The sequence below is a fragment of the Tachyglossus aculeatus genome, chromosome 5 (assembly GCF_015852505.1).
Source record: "Tachyglossus aculeatus isolate mTacAcu1 chromosome 5, mTacAcu1.pri, whole genome shotgun sequence".
Taxonomy (NCBI): Eukaryota; Metazoa; Chordata; class Mammalia; order Monotremata; family Tachyglossidae; genus Tachyglossus; species Tachyglossus aculeatus.
The window spans coordinates 48,431,195-48,448,682 of NC_052070.1; the positions used below are offsets into that span (position 1 = coordinate 48,431,195).

The 17,488-nt window shown below is 45.3% G+C and overlaps 2 protein-coding genes across 3 annotated transcripts in view; one reads left to right on the top strand and one right to left on the bottom strand.

Annotated features, from left to right (window-relative positions):
* The window catches only part of NMNAT1 (nicotinamide nucleotide adenylyltransferase 1), a 114,356-nt gene that overhangs the window by 24,753 nt on the left and 72,115 nt on the right, over positions 1-17,488 (top strand). The gene's annotated exons all lie outside the window — the stretch shown is intronic.
* The window catches only part of LZIC (leucine zipper and CTNNBIP1 domain containing), a 33,239-nt gene continuing 27,638 nt past the window's right edge, over positions 11,888-17,488 (bottom strand). For both annotated transcript variants that reach the window (XM_038746748.1, XM_038746747.1), the window contains exons 6-7: positions 13,926-14,007; positions 11,888-12,415 (exon numbers count right to left, since the gene is read on the bottom strand). In XM_038746748.1, coding sequence (XP_038602676.1) covers positions 12,357-12,415; positions 13,926-14,007 — 141 coding nt within the window. In that variant the 3' untranslated portion in view covers positions 11,888-12,356. The remainder of the gene's footprint in view (positions 12,416-13,925; positions 14,008-17,488) is intronic.

Genomic DNA, 17,488 nt, shown 5'->3' on the forward strand with positions numbered 1-17,488 from the left:
GCTTAAAAATAATACTAATGACGCGTACTCTGTGCAAAGCACTGTCCAAGCGCTGGGGAGGTTACAAGGTGATCAGGTTGTCCCTCGTGGGGCTCACAGATTTAATCCCCATTTTCCAGAGGAGGTAACTGAGGCCCAGAGAAGTGAAGTGACTTGCCCAAAGTCACACAGCTGACAATTGGCGGAGCCAGGATTTGAACCCATGACCTCCGCCTCCAAAGCCCGGGCTCTTTCCTACTGAGCCACGCTGTTGGAGGGAGGGCATTCCAGGCCAGGAAGAACATGCTAAAGTGGTCGATGGTGAGATAGACGAGATCGAGGTTGGCATTAGAGGAGCAAGGTATTATAATAATAATAATAATACTGGCATTTATTAAGTGCTTACTATGCACAAAGCACTGTTCTAAGCACTGGGGAGGTTACAAGGTGATCAGGTTGTCCCACGGGGGGCTCACAGTCTTCATCCCCATTTTCCAGATGAGGTAACTGAGGCCCAGAGAAGTTAAATGACTTGCCCAAAGTCACACAGCCGATAGTCGGCGGAGCCGGGATTTGAACCCATGACCTCCGACTCCAAAGCCCGTGATCTTACCACTGAGCCACGCTGCTTCTCTGGCTGGGTTGTGGTAGGAGAGCAGTGAGGTGAGTAGGATTCTCCCCCTCTATATTGTAAGCTCGATGTGGGCAGGGACTGTGTCTGCTTATTGTTATATTGCACTGTCCCAAGCGTTTAGTACAGTGCTCGGCACACAGTAAGTGCTCAATAAATGCGAATGAATGAATGAATGTGGGAGCAAGGCGATTGAGTGCTTTGAAGGTTGACGGCCCCTGTGTCATGGCTGGCATTGACCACTACCCCTGCAAGGTAAGGTGAAGAAGGTCTCTACTTGATGCCAAAGAAAAGTATGTTTGGCATGTGAGAATTTAGGTTTTAGCAATGTCCTTGACTTCCTAACTATATTTCCCATAAAACCTATTTTGCGAATGAATGGAAATACAAAATGCTAGTTCCTCGGTTTGAATCCGGGTTCTAAAGCCTGGAGCAATCACGCTGGCGTACAGTTTGCTCATAGAGTCTGTGGGGATCATCATCATCATCATCAATCGTATTTATTGAGCGCTTACTACGTGCAGAGCACTGTACTAAGCGCTTGGGAAGTACAAATTGGCAACATATAGAGACAGTCCCTACCCAACAGTGGGCTCACAGTCTAAAAGGGGGAGACAGAGAACAAAACCAAACATACTAACAAAATAAAATAAATAGGATAGATATGTACAAATAAAATAAATAAATAAATAAATAGAGTAATAAACATGTACAAACATATATACATATATACAGGTGCTGTGGGGAAGGGAAGGAGGTAAGATGGGGGGATGGAGAGGGGGATGCTGATAATAATAATTTTGGTATTTGTTAAGCGCTTACTATGTGCAAAGCACTGTTCTAAGCGCTGGGGAGGATACAAGATACCATGGGCAAGAAGAAGAAGGTCTCTAAGCATTCAAAGATAAAGGCTTTCATCAAGGTGTATATGTTGTCGACTTGTACTTCCCAAGGGCTTAGTACGGTGCTCTGCACACAGTAAGCGCTCAATAAATACGATTGAATGAATGAATGAATGAATGAATAACTAACAATCACCCCACTCCCACCAGATCCTAAATGGACATTGCCCTGGACAAGATTATCCCCTTGACTGTAAGCTCACCGTGGCAGGGACCATGTCTGCTAATTCTACTGTATTGTACTCTTCCAAGGACTTAATGCAATGCTCTGCACGTAATAAGCGCTCAATAAATACCATTGATTGAGGACTGTAGTCAACAAGGATGTGTTCTGGGATTCCACACTGAAGCGCGAGGTAGGGAGGGAGGCCGAAGTCAAGACGGAGGAAAAGTGAGGTGGAAACCTTGTCTATTCACAGGGGTGGGATCCATCTCTAGACTGTAAACTCCTTGTGGGCAGGGAACATGTCTACCAACTCTGTTGTATTGGACTCTCCCAATCGCTTATTGCAGTGTTCTGCAATAAGTAAATATCAGTAATTGATTGGTGAGAAAGCTGACAACCAGAAATCCCCAATAGACTGTAAGCTCCTTGAGGGTGGAAATATGTGTCTTGACACTGTTGTGCTCTCCCAAATGCTTAATGCTAGCCCTAGAATGTAGGAGTTCTCGAAAATGGCATTAAAAAAAAGCATTCATCATAATAATAAATAATAATGATGGCATTTGTTAAGCGCTTACTATGTGCAAAGCACCGTTCTAAGCGCTGGGGAGGTTACAAGGTGATCAGGTTGTCCCACGGGAGGGCTCACAGTCTTAATCCCCATTTTACAGATGAGGTAACTGAGGCCCAGAGAAGGGAAGTGACTTGCCCAAAGTCACACAGCTGACAATTGGTGGAGCCGGGATTTGAACCCACAACCTCTGACTCCAAAGCCCGTGCTCTTTCCACTGAGCCACGCTGCTTCTCTAGGCTAGCTGGAGTTCATTTCAATTTGATCCATAAACTTGGGATCAAGTTGTATGTTGCCAATTTGTACTTCCCAAGCGCTTAGTACGGTGCTCTGCACACAGTAAGCGCTCAATAAATACGATTGATGATGATGATAAACCTTGAGTAGAGTGAAAAGGGGAAGAGGTTTCTTTTTTTATTTCTAGATGGAGTTCATTTCAATTTGATCCATAAACTTGGGATAAACCTTGAGTAGAGTGAAAAGGGGAAGAGGTTTCTTTTTTATTTCTTTATAATCAATCAGTAGTATTTATTAAGTGCTTACCGTGTGCAGAGCCTTGTACTACGGGCTTTACAAGGAATAAAAATCCCCCGGGGGATGGGAAGGCCCCATCAATCGTATTTATTGAGCACTTACTATGCGCAGAGCCCCACGCCCGAGGATGTCTGAGTGGTAATGGGCGACGTAATCTGCATTGCCTTACATTTAGAATAAAAGTACAAGAATTCAAGCCACAAAAGGAAAAGGAGAGCTGCGTCGCCTTTGACAGCTTGAGTGTATTATTTCAGGGCTGCTTTGTGGGAGGGCTCCAATTTGGAGTCAGGATTGCTGGGCCTCCATGGCAGGCCGTGGGGGTGGGGGTGGAGATACAAGGCAGTGATTTGGGGACAGAAACAGATCCCTCTTTTTTCCCTCAAAACTCAAAATAGACACGGTGGGAGAAACCACAGCCTCTGCTTGTTCTTCCTCTCCAAAACGGTATGGATTTTTTTTTTTCTCAACACAATAGCTATTTCTGTTAATTTTTGGAAGGTGTCAGGCTGTGAAGGATATGGTCTCCTCAAAGAAAAATAATTGTGCGCTAGGAAGCTTCCGTTTGACAGCTCAGTACTTTTAATCCTCCTAAATCCTTGGCTTGGAACAGCAGCAACTCTTTCTTAGTAAACTCCAGGGAACATCTCTGACCTGAGCCCACTGTTGGGTAGGGACTGTCTCTATATGTTGCCAATTTGTACTTCCCAAGCGCTTAGTACAGTGCTCTGCACATAGTAAGCGCTCAATAAATACGATTGATGATGATGATGACCCCGTGTGTGGGGATCCATTCTAGCATTCCAGCCTGTCGGGTTTTTTTCTTATGGTATGTGCTGAGCGCTTACTATAGGACTGGCACTGTACTAAGCAGTGGGGTAGATACAAGCTAATCAGATTGGATGCAGTTCATTGCCCATATGGGACTCACAGTCTTAATAACCCATTTCCAGATGAGGGAACTGAGGCACAGAGAATCAATCAATCGTATTTATTGAGCACTTACAGTGTGCAGAGCACTGTACTAAGCGCTTAAGTGAAGTGAAGTGACCTGCCCAAGGTCACACAGCAGACAAGTAGCAGAGCCTAGATTAGTACCCTTGTCCTTCTGACTCTGGCCCGTGCTCTATCCAATAGGCACTGCTGCTTTTCACAGTACGTAAGTGTGAGAAAATAGAAAATTACTTGATGCCAAAGAAAAGTATGTTTGGCATGTGAGAACTTAGGTTTTAGCAATGTCCTTGACTTGCTAACTATATTTCCCATAAAACCTATTTTGCGAATGAATGGAAATATGAAATGCTAGTCCCTCGGTTTGAATCCGGGTTCTAAAGCCTGGGACAATCACGCTGGCATACAATTTGCTCATAGTCTGTGGGGATGCTGATAATAATAAGAATAATTTTGGTATTTGTTAAGCGCTTACTATGTGCAAAGCACCGTTCTAAGCGCTGGGGAGGATACAAGGTGATCAGGTTGTCCCATGTAGGGCTCACAATCTTAATCCCCATTTTACAGATGGGGTAACTGAGGCTCAGAGAAGTGAAGTGATTTGCCCAAAGTCACACAGCTGACAAGCGGCGGAAGCGGGATTTGAAGCCACAACCTCTGACTCCTATGCCTGGGCTTTTCCCCCTGAGCCATGCTGCTTCTAGATTTAATTTATATATTAATGCTGGAAAACATCTGGGGAGAGAAGATGAGAGTCTTTTAGTTGCTCTAGTGAGGAAAGTAATCAATCAATCAATCAATCGTATTTATTGAGCGCTTACTGTGTGCAGAGCACTGTACTAAGTGCTTGGGAAGTACAAGTCGGCAACACATAGAGACAGTCCCTACCCAACAGCGGGCTCACAGTCTAGAAGGGGGAGACAGAGAACAAAACCAAACATACTAACAAAATAAAATAAATAGAATAGATATGTACAAGTAAGATGAATAAATAAATATTCAGAGAACAGAGACAGAGAACAAAACGAAACATACTAACAAAATAAAATAGATAGAATAGATATGTACAAGTAAGATGAATAAATAAATAGAGTAATAAATATGTATAAACATATATACATATATACAGGTGCTGTGGGGAAGGGAAGGAGGTAAGACGAGGGGGAGAGGAAGGAAGGGGCTCAGTGTGGGAAGGCCTCCTGGAGGAGGTGAGCTCTCAGTAGGGCCTTGAAGGGAGGAAGAGAGCTAGCTTGGCAGATGGGCAGAGGGAGGGCATTCCAGGCCCGGGGGATGACGTGGGCCGGGGGTCGATGGCGGGACAGGCGAGACTGTATGTCTCTGAGTTTCTGGGTGTGGGTGCGCTTACAGTAGTTTCAACCTGGTGCTGCCTGAACTGGTTTTACTCTTTTAAATATGCTTAGGCTAGGTGTTATTTCCCTTCCTCTCTGCACCCCTTGCTGTCAGTTTATATAATAATAACAATGATGGTATTTGTTAAGCGCTTACTATGTGCAAAGCACTGTTCTAAGCGCTGGGGAGGTTACAAGGTGATCAGGTTGTCCCGGGGGGGCTCACAGTTTTAATCCCCATTTTACAGATGAGGTAACTGAGGCCCAGAGAAGTTAAGTGACTTGCCCAAAGTCACACAGCTGACAGTTGGAGGAGCCGGGATTTGAACTCATGACCTCTGACTCCAAAGCCCATGCTCTTTCCACTAAGTCATGCTGCATATCTCCCTCCTGTAGTAGCTTAACTAAGGCCTTGTTAAACAGTAAGTTTATATCAAACCCGTCCTTCATTTAATTAAAACCAACCCCCCGCCCCGCCTTTTTTTGGCTGCAGGAGAGAACAAAGGAGGGTATGGGCTCAATATCAGTCCAAATCATCACACATTTCCTATTACCCGGGTCTGAATTAATGAGGTTTGACTACACTAGCTAAATAGAAGACTTAACTACACACCATTTATGACCATTTTCAATTGACTTTCCTCCATGGGATAAGGCTTCTTACTGTGTTGCTCCGGCATAAATGGTAAAGTGCAGTGGAAAGAGCCTGGGCTTTGGAGTCAGAGGTCATGGGTTCAAATCCCGGCCCCGCCAATTGTCAGCTGTGTGACTTTGGGCAAGCCACTTAACTTCTCTGTGCTTCAGTTCCCTCATCTGTAAAGTGGGGATGAAGACTGTGAGCCCCCCGTGGGACAACCTGATCACCTTGTAACCTCCCCAGCTCTTAGAACAGTGCTTTGCACATAGTAAGCGCTTAATAAATGCCATCATTATTATTATTATTATCTTTCAACAATTCTTCTACTATCTTCCGCATTACAGAGTTTAATAAACAAGGTATGTTGCTAAAGTCCTTCTGCTCCAGGTGCATTTTGCAAGTTTACTTAAATTTAGCCATTTAGTTTTTCACTTAAGGACCCTCTCAAAAGTCACCAATGATCTCCTTTGTGTCAAATCCAACCACCTTTAATCCTAATCCTCCCCAACCTCTCAGGTGTTGACCACTCGCTTCTCCTGGAAACACTGTCCAACCTCAGCTTCACTGACACTGTCTTCTCCTGGTTCTCCTTCTACCTCTCTGCTGGCTCCTTCCCAGTCTCTTTCGTGGGCTCCCCCTCTGCCTCCCACCCCCTAACTGTGGTAACCCCTCAATGCTCCCCTTCTATTCTCCATCTACACCCACTCCCCTGGAGAACTCATTCGATCCCAAGACTTCAACTACCATCTCTAAATGGATGATTCCCAAATCTACCCCTCCAGCCCTGATCTCTCTTTTTGGCTGAGTCCCACATTTTCTCCTGCCTTCAGGACATCTCTTCTTGGATGTCCTGCCTATACCTCAACTATTCCAAACAGAACTCCTCTTCCCATCCAAACCCTGTCCTCCCCCTTGACTTTCCCATTACTGTAGACGGCACTGCCATACGCCCTATCTCACAAGCCTGTAACCTTGGCATTATCCTCGACTCATCGCTCTCATTCAACCCACATCCTCTCAGTTCAACCTTCACAAGATCTCCAGAATCCATTTTCTCCTCATCCAAACTGTTCCCACATTAATCCAAGCATTGCCTTGATGAGTGCATCAGCCTCCTTGCTGACCTACTTGCCTCCTGTCTCTCCCCGCTTCGGTCCATATTTCAACCTGCTGCCTGAATCATTTTTCTACAGAAATATCCAGCCCGTGTTTCCCCACTCCCCAAGGACCTCCAGCGGTTGCCCATCCACCTCCACATCAAACAGAAACTCCTTACCGAAGGTTTTAAAGCACTCAAACGTGGCTTAGAGGAAAGGGCACGGGCCTGGGACTCAGAGGACGTGGGTTCTAATCCTTGTCTGCTGTGTGATCTTGGGCAAGCCATTTAACGTCTCTGTGCCTCAGATACCGCATCTGTAAAATGGAGATTAAGACTGGGGATTGCCCCAGGTGGGACAACCTGATTCGCTTGTATCTACCCGAGTGCTTAGAACAGTGCTTGGCACATAGTAAGAGCTTAACATATACCATAATTATTAATTATTATTATTACTACCTTCCCTTCCGGATTTTCTACTACAGACCAGCCACATACTTCACTCCTCTAACGCCAACCTACTCACTGTACCTTGTCTGGATACTGACCCCTCTTCCACATCCTGCCTCTTGCCAAGAAAACCCTCACTTTTCATATCAGACAAATGATCACTCTCCTCTCCCCACCAAGCCTTATTAAAAGCTCATCTCCCAGAGACCTTCCCTAAGTCCTCATTTTCTCTCATCCCACTCCCTTCTGCATCACCCTCACACTTGCACCCTTTAGTCACCCCTTCCTCATCACCACAGAGCTTATGCACATATCTATAATTTATTTATATTAATGTCTGTCTCCCCCTCTAAGCTGTAAGCTTGCTGTGGGCAGGGAATGTGTCCGTTATGTTGTTGTGTTATACTTTCCCAGGTGCTTAGTACAGTGCCCTGCACAAAGTAAGCCCTCAGTAAATACAATTGATTGGTAGACTGCAAGCTTGTTGTATCCACCAAATCTACTATCAGCATGGCTCAGTGGAAAGAGCCCGGGCTTTGGAGTCAGAGGTCATGGGTTCAAATCCCGACTCTGCCACTTGTCAGCTGTGTGACGTTGGGCAAGTCACTTAATTTTTCTGTGCCTCACCTGTAAAATGGGGATTAAAACTGTTAGCCCCCCCATGGGACAACCTGATCACCTTGTAACCTCCCCAGTGCTTAGAACAGTGCTTTGCACATAGTAAGCGCTTTACAAATACCATCATTATTATTATTATCACTATACTGCACTTTCCCAAGTGCTTAATACAGTGCTTTGTACATAGTATGTGTTCAATCAATCAATATTATTGACTGATAGACCCTGTACACACAAACAATTTCTTCTTTCTTCTGACCCTCCTAAAACAAGGCCGTTTTAAAGGAAGAGCATGGCTAGTGGAAAGAGCAAGTGCCTTGGAATCAGATTATCTGGGTTCTCTGCCATATGCCTGCTCTGTGTACTTGGACAAGTCACAGGTTACTTGTGCCTCAATTCCCTCATCTGTGAAATAGGGATTCAATACCCAATCTCTCTCCTATTTGGACTGTGAGCTCCCTGTGGGACAAGGATTGTGTACAACCTGTTTAACTTGTATGTATCCCAGCACTTAGAACAGTGCTTGACACATAGTAAGCACTTAACAAATACCATAAGATATGTTGAAAAGCAATATTCCCACACCTTCAAATGCGTAGAATTGTCTCACAAGGAGCATTACTCTGTGAGTATGGACCTACAGCAAAGAGGTTAGAGAAAAATTTGGGGAATTCATTTGCTCCCATGGCTTCAACTATGACCTCTATGCAGATGATACCCAAATCTACATCTCCAGCCCTGATCTCTCTTCCTCTCCCCAGTCTCACATCTCCTGCCTTCAAGACAACTCTACTTGGATATCCTCCCAACATCTCAAACTTAACACGTCCAAAACAGAGCTCCGTATCTTCCCTCCCAAACCCTGGCCTCTCCCTGATTCCCATCACTGTAGACAGCACAACCATCCTTCCTAACTCACAAGCCCTTAACCTTGGTGTTAGCCTCGACTCCTCTCTCTCATTCAACCCACATATTCAATCCATCACTAAATCCTGTGGGTTCCCCCTTCACAACATTGCTAAAATCCACCCTTTCCTCTCCATCCAAACTGCTTCCAAGTTAATACAATCACTCATCCTATCCTGCCTGGATTTCTGTATCAACCTCCCAGCCTCCTGTTCTCCCCACTCAAGTCCATTCTTCACCCTGCTGCCCGGATCATTTCTTGACAAAAATCTTCAGGACATGTCACCCCGCTCCTCAAGAAACTCCAGTGGTTGCCCATCCACCTCCATGTCAAACATAAATTTCTCACCACTGGCTTTAAAGCACTCCACCACCTTGCCCCTTCCTATCTCACCTCGCTTCTCACCTTTAACCCAGCCCACACACTTCACTCGTCTAGTGCTAACCTTCACATTGTGCCTTGATCTCGCTTATCTCGGCGCCGTCCTCATCCTGCTCTGGCCTGGAATGCCCTCCCTCCTCAAATCCACCTGAAAATGACTTTCCCCCCTTTCAAAGCCTTATTGAAGGCACATTTCCTCCAAGAGGCCTTCCCAGACTAAGCCCCACCTTTCCTTATCTCCCACGGACTTGTCATCCTGACTTGTTCCCTTTGCTTTCCCCCCACAGCCCCACAGTACTTATGTACATATCTGTAATTCTATTTATTTGTATTCACATCTGTCTACCCCTTCTAGACCGTAAGTTCGTTGTGGGCAGAAAATGTGTCTGTTTATTGTTGTATTGTACTCTCCCAAGTGCTCAGTATAGTGCTGTGCACACAGTAAGCACTCAATAAATATGATTGAATGAATGAATGAATGAATGAATGAAAAATAAGCCAAGGCCCTAGAGTCCACACAAACCTTTTGCAAATGGATTTGGACCCAATTTGTTCCTAATTTTTCCGTCTAGGTTTATAAATATAGGAAAATGACCTTGCTTTTGCTCTGAGAGAAGTACAAACGAGTGAAATAATGTTCAGAAATTAGTCTTAGACAGAAAGGTTGCCTACACTGCTTTCTTGGCCAACACAACTTCAATGGCCAGGTCTGTCTGTGGAAGCCAAAGGCTAGAGAGGTTGAAGGGCAGAAACGAGTAAAATGAGAATAACTGCTCCTATTACTAACATTGAATAAGGCAACATTTACTTTTTATGGTGCTTGTTATGCATTTACTAGGCACCAGGCATTGTACTAAGTGCTGGGATAGACACAAGCCAATCAATCAATCAATGGAACTTATTGAGCACTTTCTATGTGCTGAGCACTGTCTAAGTAGTTAGGAGAGTACAATACAACAGAATTAACAGTTACAGTCCCCGCTCATAATGAGCCCACAGCCTGGAGGGGAGACGAACATTAATATGATTAAGGAATTTATGATATATAATTTAAAGATATATACATTGCTGCTGTGGGGTTAGGGGTGGGATGAATATCAACGGTCCAAGTGCTCTTATAGATGATGTAGAAGGGAGAGGGAGCCAGGGAAAAGAGGGCTCAATCGGGGAAGGCCTCTTGGAGGTGTGATAATGCTTTGGAGGTGGGGAGAATGGGAGTCTGGCATATGTGGAGAGGGAGGAAGTTCCAGGCTAGGAAGAGGACATAGGAAAGGAGTCGGTGGCGCACTAATAATAATAATTATGGTATTTGTTAAGCACTTACTATGTGCCAGGCATTGTTCTAAGCACTGGGGAGGATAAGCAAATAGGGTTGGATAGTCCCCGTCCCACATGGGGCTCACAGTCTTAATCCCCATTTTACCGATGAGGGAACTGAGGCCCAAAGAAGCGAAATGACTTGCCCAGGGTCACCCAGCAGACACGCGGCAGAGGCAGGATTAGAACCCATGACCTTCTGAGTCCCAGGCCTGTGCTCTATCCACTCCGCCATGCTGCTTCTTACCAGGGGAGCGGAGTGAGTAGGCTGGGCTGTAGTAGGAGATTAAGTGAGGTAAGGTAGGATGGAGCAAGGTGATTGAATGTTTCAATATCAATGGTGAGGAGTTTCTGATTGATGCGGAGGTGGATGGGCAACGACTAGAGATTTTTGAGGAGTGGGGAGACACGGACTGAACGTTTTTGGTGACACATGATCCGTGCAGCACAGCGTAGTATGGATTGGAGTGGGGCGAGACAAGAGGCCGGGAGATCAGCAAGGCAGATCCAGTAGTCGAGGTGGGCTAGGACACGTGCTTGGGTCAGCAGAAATTTGGACGGAGAGGAAAGGGAGGATTTTAGCGATATTATGAAGGTAGAACCGACAGGATTTGGTGACTTTAAATATGTTGGTGGAATGAGCGAGATGAGTCGAGGACCAGGCCGAGGGAAGTCGAGGACAAGCTAACCAGGTGGGACACAGTCCATATCACACATGGGGCTCACCGCCTTCATCCCCATTTTACAGATGAGGTAACTGAGGCCCAGAGAAGTGAAGTGACTTACCCAAAGTCACACAGCACGCAGGCGGTGGAGCCAGGTCCTTATGACGCCCAGGCTCCTGTTCTATCCACTGGGCCAAGCGGCTACAAAATATCCAGCAGAATACCCGTCTACCCCTAAAGAGCATAGTTTACGAAAAAAGGAAAGCTAGGAAGCATTTTACATTTCACGTGGAAAGAAAAGAGAGTGAAGGAAACTCTACAAGGAGGATTCAGAATATCGGAGAGGAGATATTCAGAGCTGAGCCCAAGTATGAAAGCAAATGCTGTAAACTAGGAGTCGGTTTCTCTTCAGAACTTGTTTCGCACTGCCCCAGAAAACCAGAGCAACAATGGTGGCTTGTAGTCTATACATCCTGGACCACTCCTGCAAGAGGTCACCAAGAGACGGCCTCTGACTGCCATTTCCTACGGCTTTCCTACTGTGTCAACACAGGAGGTTGAGTTCCTCTGGGAGGCTCCCAACAGGACTCCCTTTGTTCCTTGGTCAGTACTCAAAGATACAATGGTCCCATTCACAGACAGAGAGCAAACAGAGCAACCGGTGGGATCCCCGGCCAGTGTTCGGTCCTTTTTTTTCCTGGGTTACACCAGTTTTCAAAAAGATTGACTTCAACAAACGTGTTTGTTTTTGTCTTTAATGGTAGAGTACAAGGTTCCTTAAAGAAAGAAGACGTCAGACACAGACTTGAGCCTTGCAGGGAAGAGAGGGCATGAGAAAGAGAGGAGTGGTTCTCCTCTTTAGATATGCCTGAATGGGCCAGAACAGGCAAACAAGGAGCTATAAAAGAGACAGAGAAGCTCACAGGCATAAAAAGGCATTTTCTTTTCTGTTCTCTTGAAGAAGCAAATTATAGTACAATTTCTTTTTTTTAAAAGGACCAACAGTATGTACCTTCTGGAGGGATTCTGGGAGGTTTGTTAGACTCTGGTCACAAGTGCACTTTTAGAACTGACTCCTCATTAAGGATCGTCTTGGTTTCTATGTAATGACTTCTAATCCCCAGAAGAAAAAAAAAAGTCATTTACGACTTGGTCAATGTCCGATGATTTTGACTACAGAAGCCAGGGTTCCCAATTCAAACGCCTCCTCATTTTTTTGTTTTTCCTACTTCAAAACTCGCCAGAGCAAGGACCTTGTCCCCAGAGCCTACGGAGAAAGATGGACAACAAGCAGCACAAAGTTATCTCAAATGCGACTTACAGACACAGGCTTTCCCTGATTCATCTTCCATCTCTCCATCCTATTCTCGTTCCCTTCTGCATTCATTTATTCATTCATTCATTCATTCATTCAATCGTATTTATTGAGCGCTTACTGTGTGCAGAGCACTGTACCAAGCGCTTGGGAAGTACAAGTTGGCAACATAGAGAGACGGTCCCTACCCAACAGCGGGCTCACAGTCTAGAAGAGGGAGACAGAGAACAAAACATATTAACAAAATAAAATAAATAGAATATGTACAAGTAAAATAAATTAATAGAGTATTAAATACGTAAAAACATATACATATATACAGGTGCTGTGGGGAAAGGAAGGAGGGAAGGGAAGGATGAATAGCACTCATCTGTCATTCATTCATTCATTCCATCGTATTTATTGAGTGCTTACTTTGTGCAGAGCACTGGACTAAGCACTTCACCCATGCCCTTGGGTCTGTATCCCCTAAAGACTTTGACATTCACCCTACCCCAGTCCCACAGCACTTATGTACATATCCTTATACTTTGCTGCCTCCCCTATGTGAAATTTCTTTAATGTTTGTCTCCCCCACTAGACTGTAAGCTCCTTGAGAGCAAACCCTTAGTACAGAGCTCTGCACCCAATAAGCACTCAATAAATTCCACTGACTGACTAACTGGAACTATAGATGATGAAAATAATAATAATAGTAATATTTGTTAAACACTTACTATGTGTCAGGCACTGTTCTAAGCACTGGGGTAGATACAAGATAATCGGGTTGTACACATCCCCTGTCCCACATAGGGCTCACAGTCTTAATCCCCATTTTACAGATGAGGGAACTGAGGCCCAGACAAGTTAAGTGATTCACCCAAGGTCAAAGACCACCTCTTCCTGATGCCTTCCCAGACACAAATATTCCAACTATGACATTAGATCTCATTATAAATCTCATTTTTTTTTTCTTGTTGGGTTTTTTGTATATCAGGTTTATTTTCCCAAAGCACTTTCACATCATTTATCTCATTTCGTTCTCATAATTTCCTTGAGAGGTATGGGGGAGCGGATATTATTAGCCCCATTTTTCAGAGGAGTCGATTGAGACCCAGAGAGAGTAAGTGACTTGCCCAAGATCGCAAAGCCACCGATGACTTCTAATACCCAGCCCCGGTCCTTTCCATCCTCCTCCCTACTCTCAGAAATTGAGAACATGCCCTTTCCCAACTTCCCCAGGGGTTTCCAATGAATCCGACAAAATTTAACTCAAATAACTGAAAACCCCATGCAGTGGTTATATTAGGTTGGATAAACCCTTCAAGAAATATTGTTCCAGGAAATGAAATCAATATATTGCGAGAAAAAAATACATTTTGCTGCTACGGTTAAGAAAGGAGCATTTATTCCATCTCACCCACACCCAGGTTCAGTTTAGATAAGACAAATATTTGGAATTTAGAGAGTAAAGGAAACTCACCAAGGTCACTAGAGACTCTCTCAAACTGGCTAAGGACCGCGCCTGCATTGGCCAACAAGAAGTCCTCATCCTCTGGAGTTAACTACAGGGAAAGTAAAAACAAGGGCCATGTAGCAATGATGCCCCAACTTTCAAGTGCATAAACGACTCCCATTCACCAGGTTTATCCTTAGCACCGGGATTTAGCTGTATGGTTAATATTCACTTTTAGGCAGAAGCTCCTAAATTGAGACGCTAATGAAATGTATCACTTGTGAAAGTGAACAGAACGGGATCGGAACAGATGGAATACGGGGAAATGCTATATAATACACACACACTCTCTCTCCCTTCCTTCTTCCCTCCCTCCCTCGAACCTGTTAGAAGGTCGCAAACATTTCTCAGATCCCATTAGTTTCTTAATGACACTACTGAGACCTGCCCCATAAGGTGATAGAGTCTCCCATCAGGAACAGCGGATGAACTTCAAACCTGGAACGAAAGGATCGAGAACCCGCGCAGAGGAATTGATTATAGTGCCAGTGGCTGGCCGACGGTCACTTGCGTTCTCTCGTCCTTGCAAGTCTGCGTTCCTGCTAAGGCTCCAAGTGCAACGTGTGAGTAGGCGGGCACGGGGGCAACACCCTGGGAGGTGCTGCGTCACCTTCATCCGTGTCAGCCAGCGGAAGACAGAGCTGGGACGAGGACCCAAGTTTCCTGGCTCCCAGAGCAGTACTTTTTCCGCCCAACACAAATCAGCTAACCAAAGGAGCTTCACTTCAGGTATTTTCCGTGGTAACTTAGCTCACTAGAACCAAGAAAGTTCCAAATAATAATAATAATCGACCCCCGGCCCACGTCATCCCCCGGGCCTGGAATGCCCTCCCTCTGCCCACCCGCCAAGCTAGCTCTCTTCCTCCCTTCAAGGCCCTGCTGAGAGCTCACCTCCTCCAGGAGGCCTTCCCACACTGAGCCCCTTCCTTCCTCTCCCCCTCGTCCCCCCTCCATCCCCCCCATCTTACCTCCTTCCCTTCCCCACAGCACCTGTATATATGTTTGTACATATTTATTACTCTATTTATTTATTTATTTTACTTGTACATATCTATTCTATTTATTTTATTTTGCTAGTACGTTTCGTTTTGTTCTCTGTCTCCCCCTTTTAGACTGTGAGCCCACTGTTGGGTAGGGACTGTCTCTCTATGTTGCCAATTTGTACTTCCCAAGCGCTTAGCACATAGTAAGCGCTCAATAAATACGATTGATGATGATGATGATGTGCCAGCGCTGGAAGAGATACAAGATGGATTATCCCCCGTGGGGCTCACAGTCTTCATCCCCGTTTTACAGATGAGGGAACCGAGGCCCAGAGAAGTGAAGTGACTCGCCCAAGCTCACACAGCTGGCAAGTGGGGGAGCCGAGATTAGAACCCATGACCCCTGGCTCCCCCACTCTTTCCACTGAGCCACGCTGCCTGGAAACAAGGCAGGATTGCTGCAGAAATGGTTCTTCCTTGGGGGCCTTCGGTGGCCTAGGGCATGGATTTGGGACTCAGAAGGACCTGGGTTCTATAATCTCAGCTCTGCCACTCGTCTGCCGTGTGACCTTGGGCCAGTCACTTCACTTCTCTGTGCCTCAGTTCCCTCATCTGGAAAATGGGGATTAAGACCGTGAGGCCCAGTGGGACATAGATTGTGTCCAAACCGATTAGCCTGTACTTACTCCAACGTTCAGTACGGTGTCTGGCACACAGTAAGTGCTTAACAAATACCATTTTTTTTTTAAAAAAAAGCCACATAACACTGACAGCTTTGCCTGGTGGGCAGAGGGCATGATGGCTTGGCATTCCTATCTCACTTCTGCTAACGTGTCTGAACTCTGAGGCAATGCCAAGGCCACCGAGGTTGGCAGGGAGGGGGGATAGGAATAAGGATTTGGGAGAGTCTATGGACAATAATAATAATAATAATGGCATTTATTAAGCGCTTACTATGTGCAGAGCACTGTTCTAAGCACTGGGGAATTTACAAGGTGATCAATCAATCAATCAATCAATCGTATTTATTGAGCGCTTACTATGTGCAGAGCACTGTACTAAGCGCTTGGGAAGTACAAATTGGCAACACATAGAGACAGTCCCTACCCAACAGTGGGCTCACAGTCTAAAAGGGGGAGGAGGTGATCAGGTTGTCCCATGTGGGGCTCACAGTCTTCATCCCCATTTTACAGATGAGGTAACTGAGGCCCAGAGAAGTGAAGTAACTTGCCCGAAGTCACACAGCTGACGAGTGGTGGAGCTGGGATTTGAACCCATGACCTCTGACTCCAAAGCCCGGGCTCTTTCCACTGAGCCACGCTGCTTCTCTTACCCAGAGAGCAGAGATCTATCTGCCACGTCTCGATTTTGGCAAGGAGGGTTGTAGTTTTCTGTAATTTTTTTTGTTGTCACAGTTGTTTCTTGGGGAATCACCGAGTCCCTTTAGCCCCAAGCTTCCCCGCTGCATTTGAAATAACGGGGCCTAATCTTTCCAGTTGATCCCGTGCGGATCTGCTCTATAATCCAGACCTCATTACCTTCCCCGGATCTGTTATTCCTTCCTTCGAAGGGGAGGTGACCACTCCATCCGTTACTCCTTGTGAGTGTACGCCTGGGTTGCATGAATTGTATTAGCACTAAAATTCCTTCGTTCCTTGTAACAATAATGATAATAATTGTAGTGTATAAAAGTGCTAACTCTGTGTCAGGCACTGTAATTCACCTGTCTGTCATTTCTTTCGTTTTGTTGTCTGTCTCCCCCTTCTAGGCTGTGAGCCCATTGTTGGGCAGGGACCGTCTCTGCATATTGCCGATTTGTACTTCCCAAGCGCTTAGTACAGTGCTGTGCACACAGTAAGCGCTCAATAAATACGATTGAATGAATGAACACTTTAGTTTTATAAAAAGCAAACCCAAAGGAAGGTATTCATCCATTCAATCATATTTATTGAGAGCCTACTACTAATCATGGTATTTGGTAAGCGCTTACTATGTGCTAAACACTGTTCTGAGCACTGGGGTGGATACAAGGTAATCAGGTTGGACACAGTCTCGGTCCCACATGGGGCGCACAGTGTTTATCACCAGTTTACAGATGACATCATCGAGGCACAGAGAAGTTAAGTGGCTTGCCCAAGGTCACTCAGCAGACAAGTGGCAGTGCTAGGATTGTGCAAATTAAGCGCTTGGGCAGCACAACATTCCCTGCCCACAATGAGTTTACAGTCTAGAGGAACCATATTCACCCCAACTTGAATTCACTGCCACCCAGAGACAATAAAATTCAGGTTAATGCTCCCTGAGTAACAAATAGTTGTAAATCTCCAGACATGTTAATCAATCAATCAATCAATCAATCGTATTTATTGAGCGCTTACTGTGTGCAGAGCACTGTACTAAGCGCTTGGGAAGTTCAAGTTGGCAACACATAGAGACGGTCCCTACCCAACAGCGGGCTCACAGTCTGGAAGGGGGAGACGGAGAACAAAACACAACATATTAACCAAATAAAATAAATAGAATATGTACAAGTAAAATAAATACATC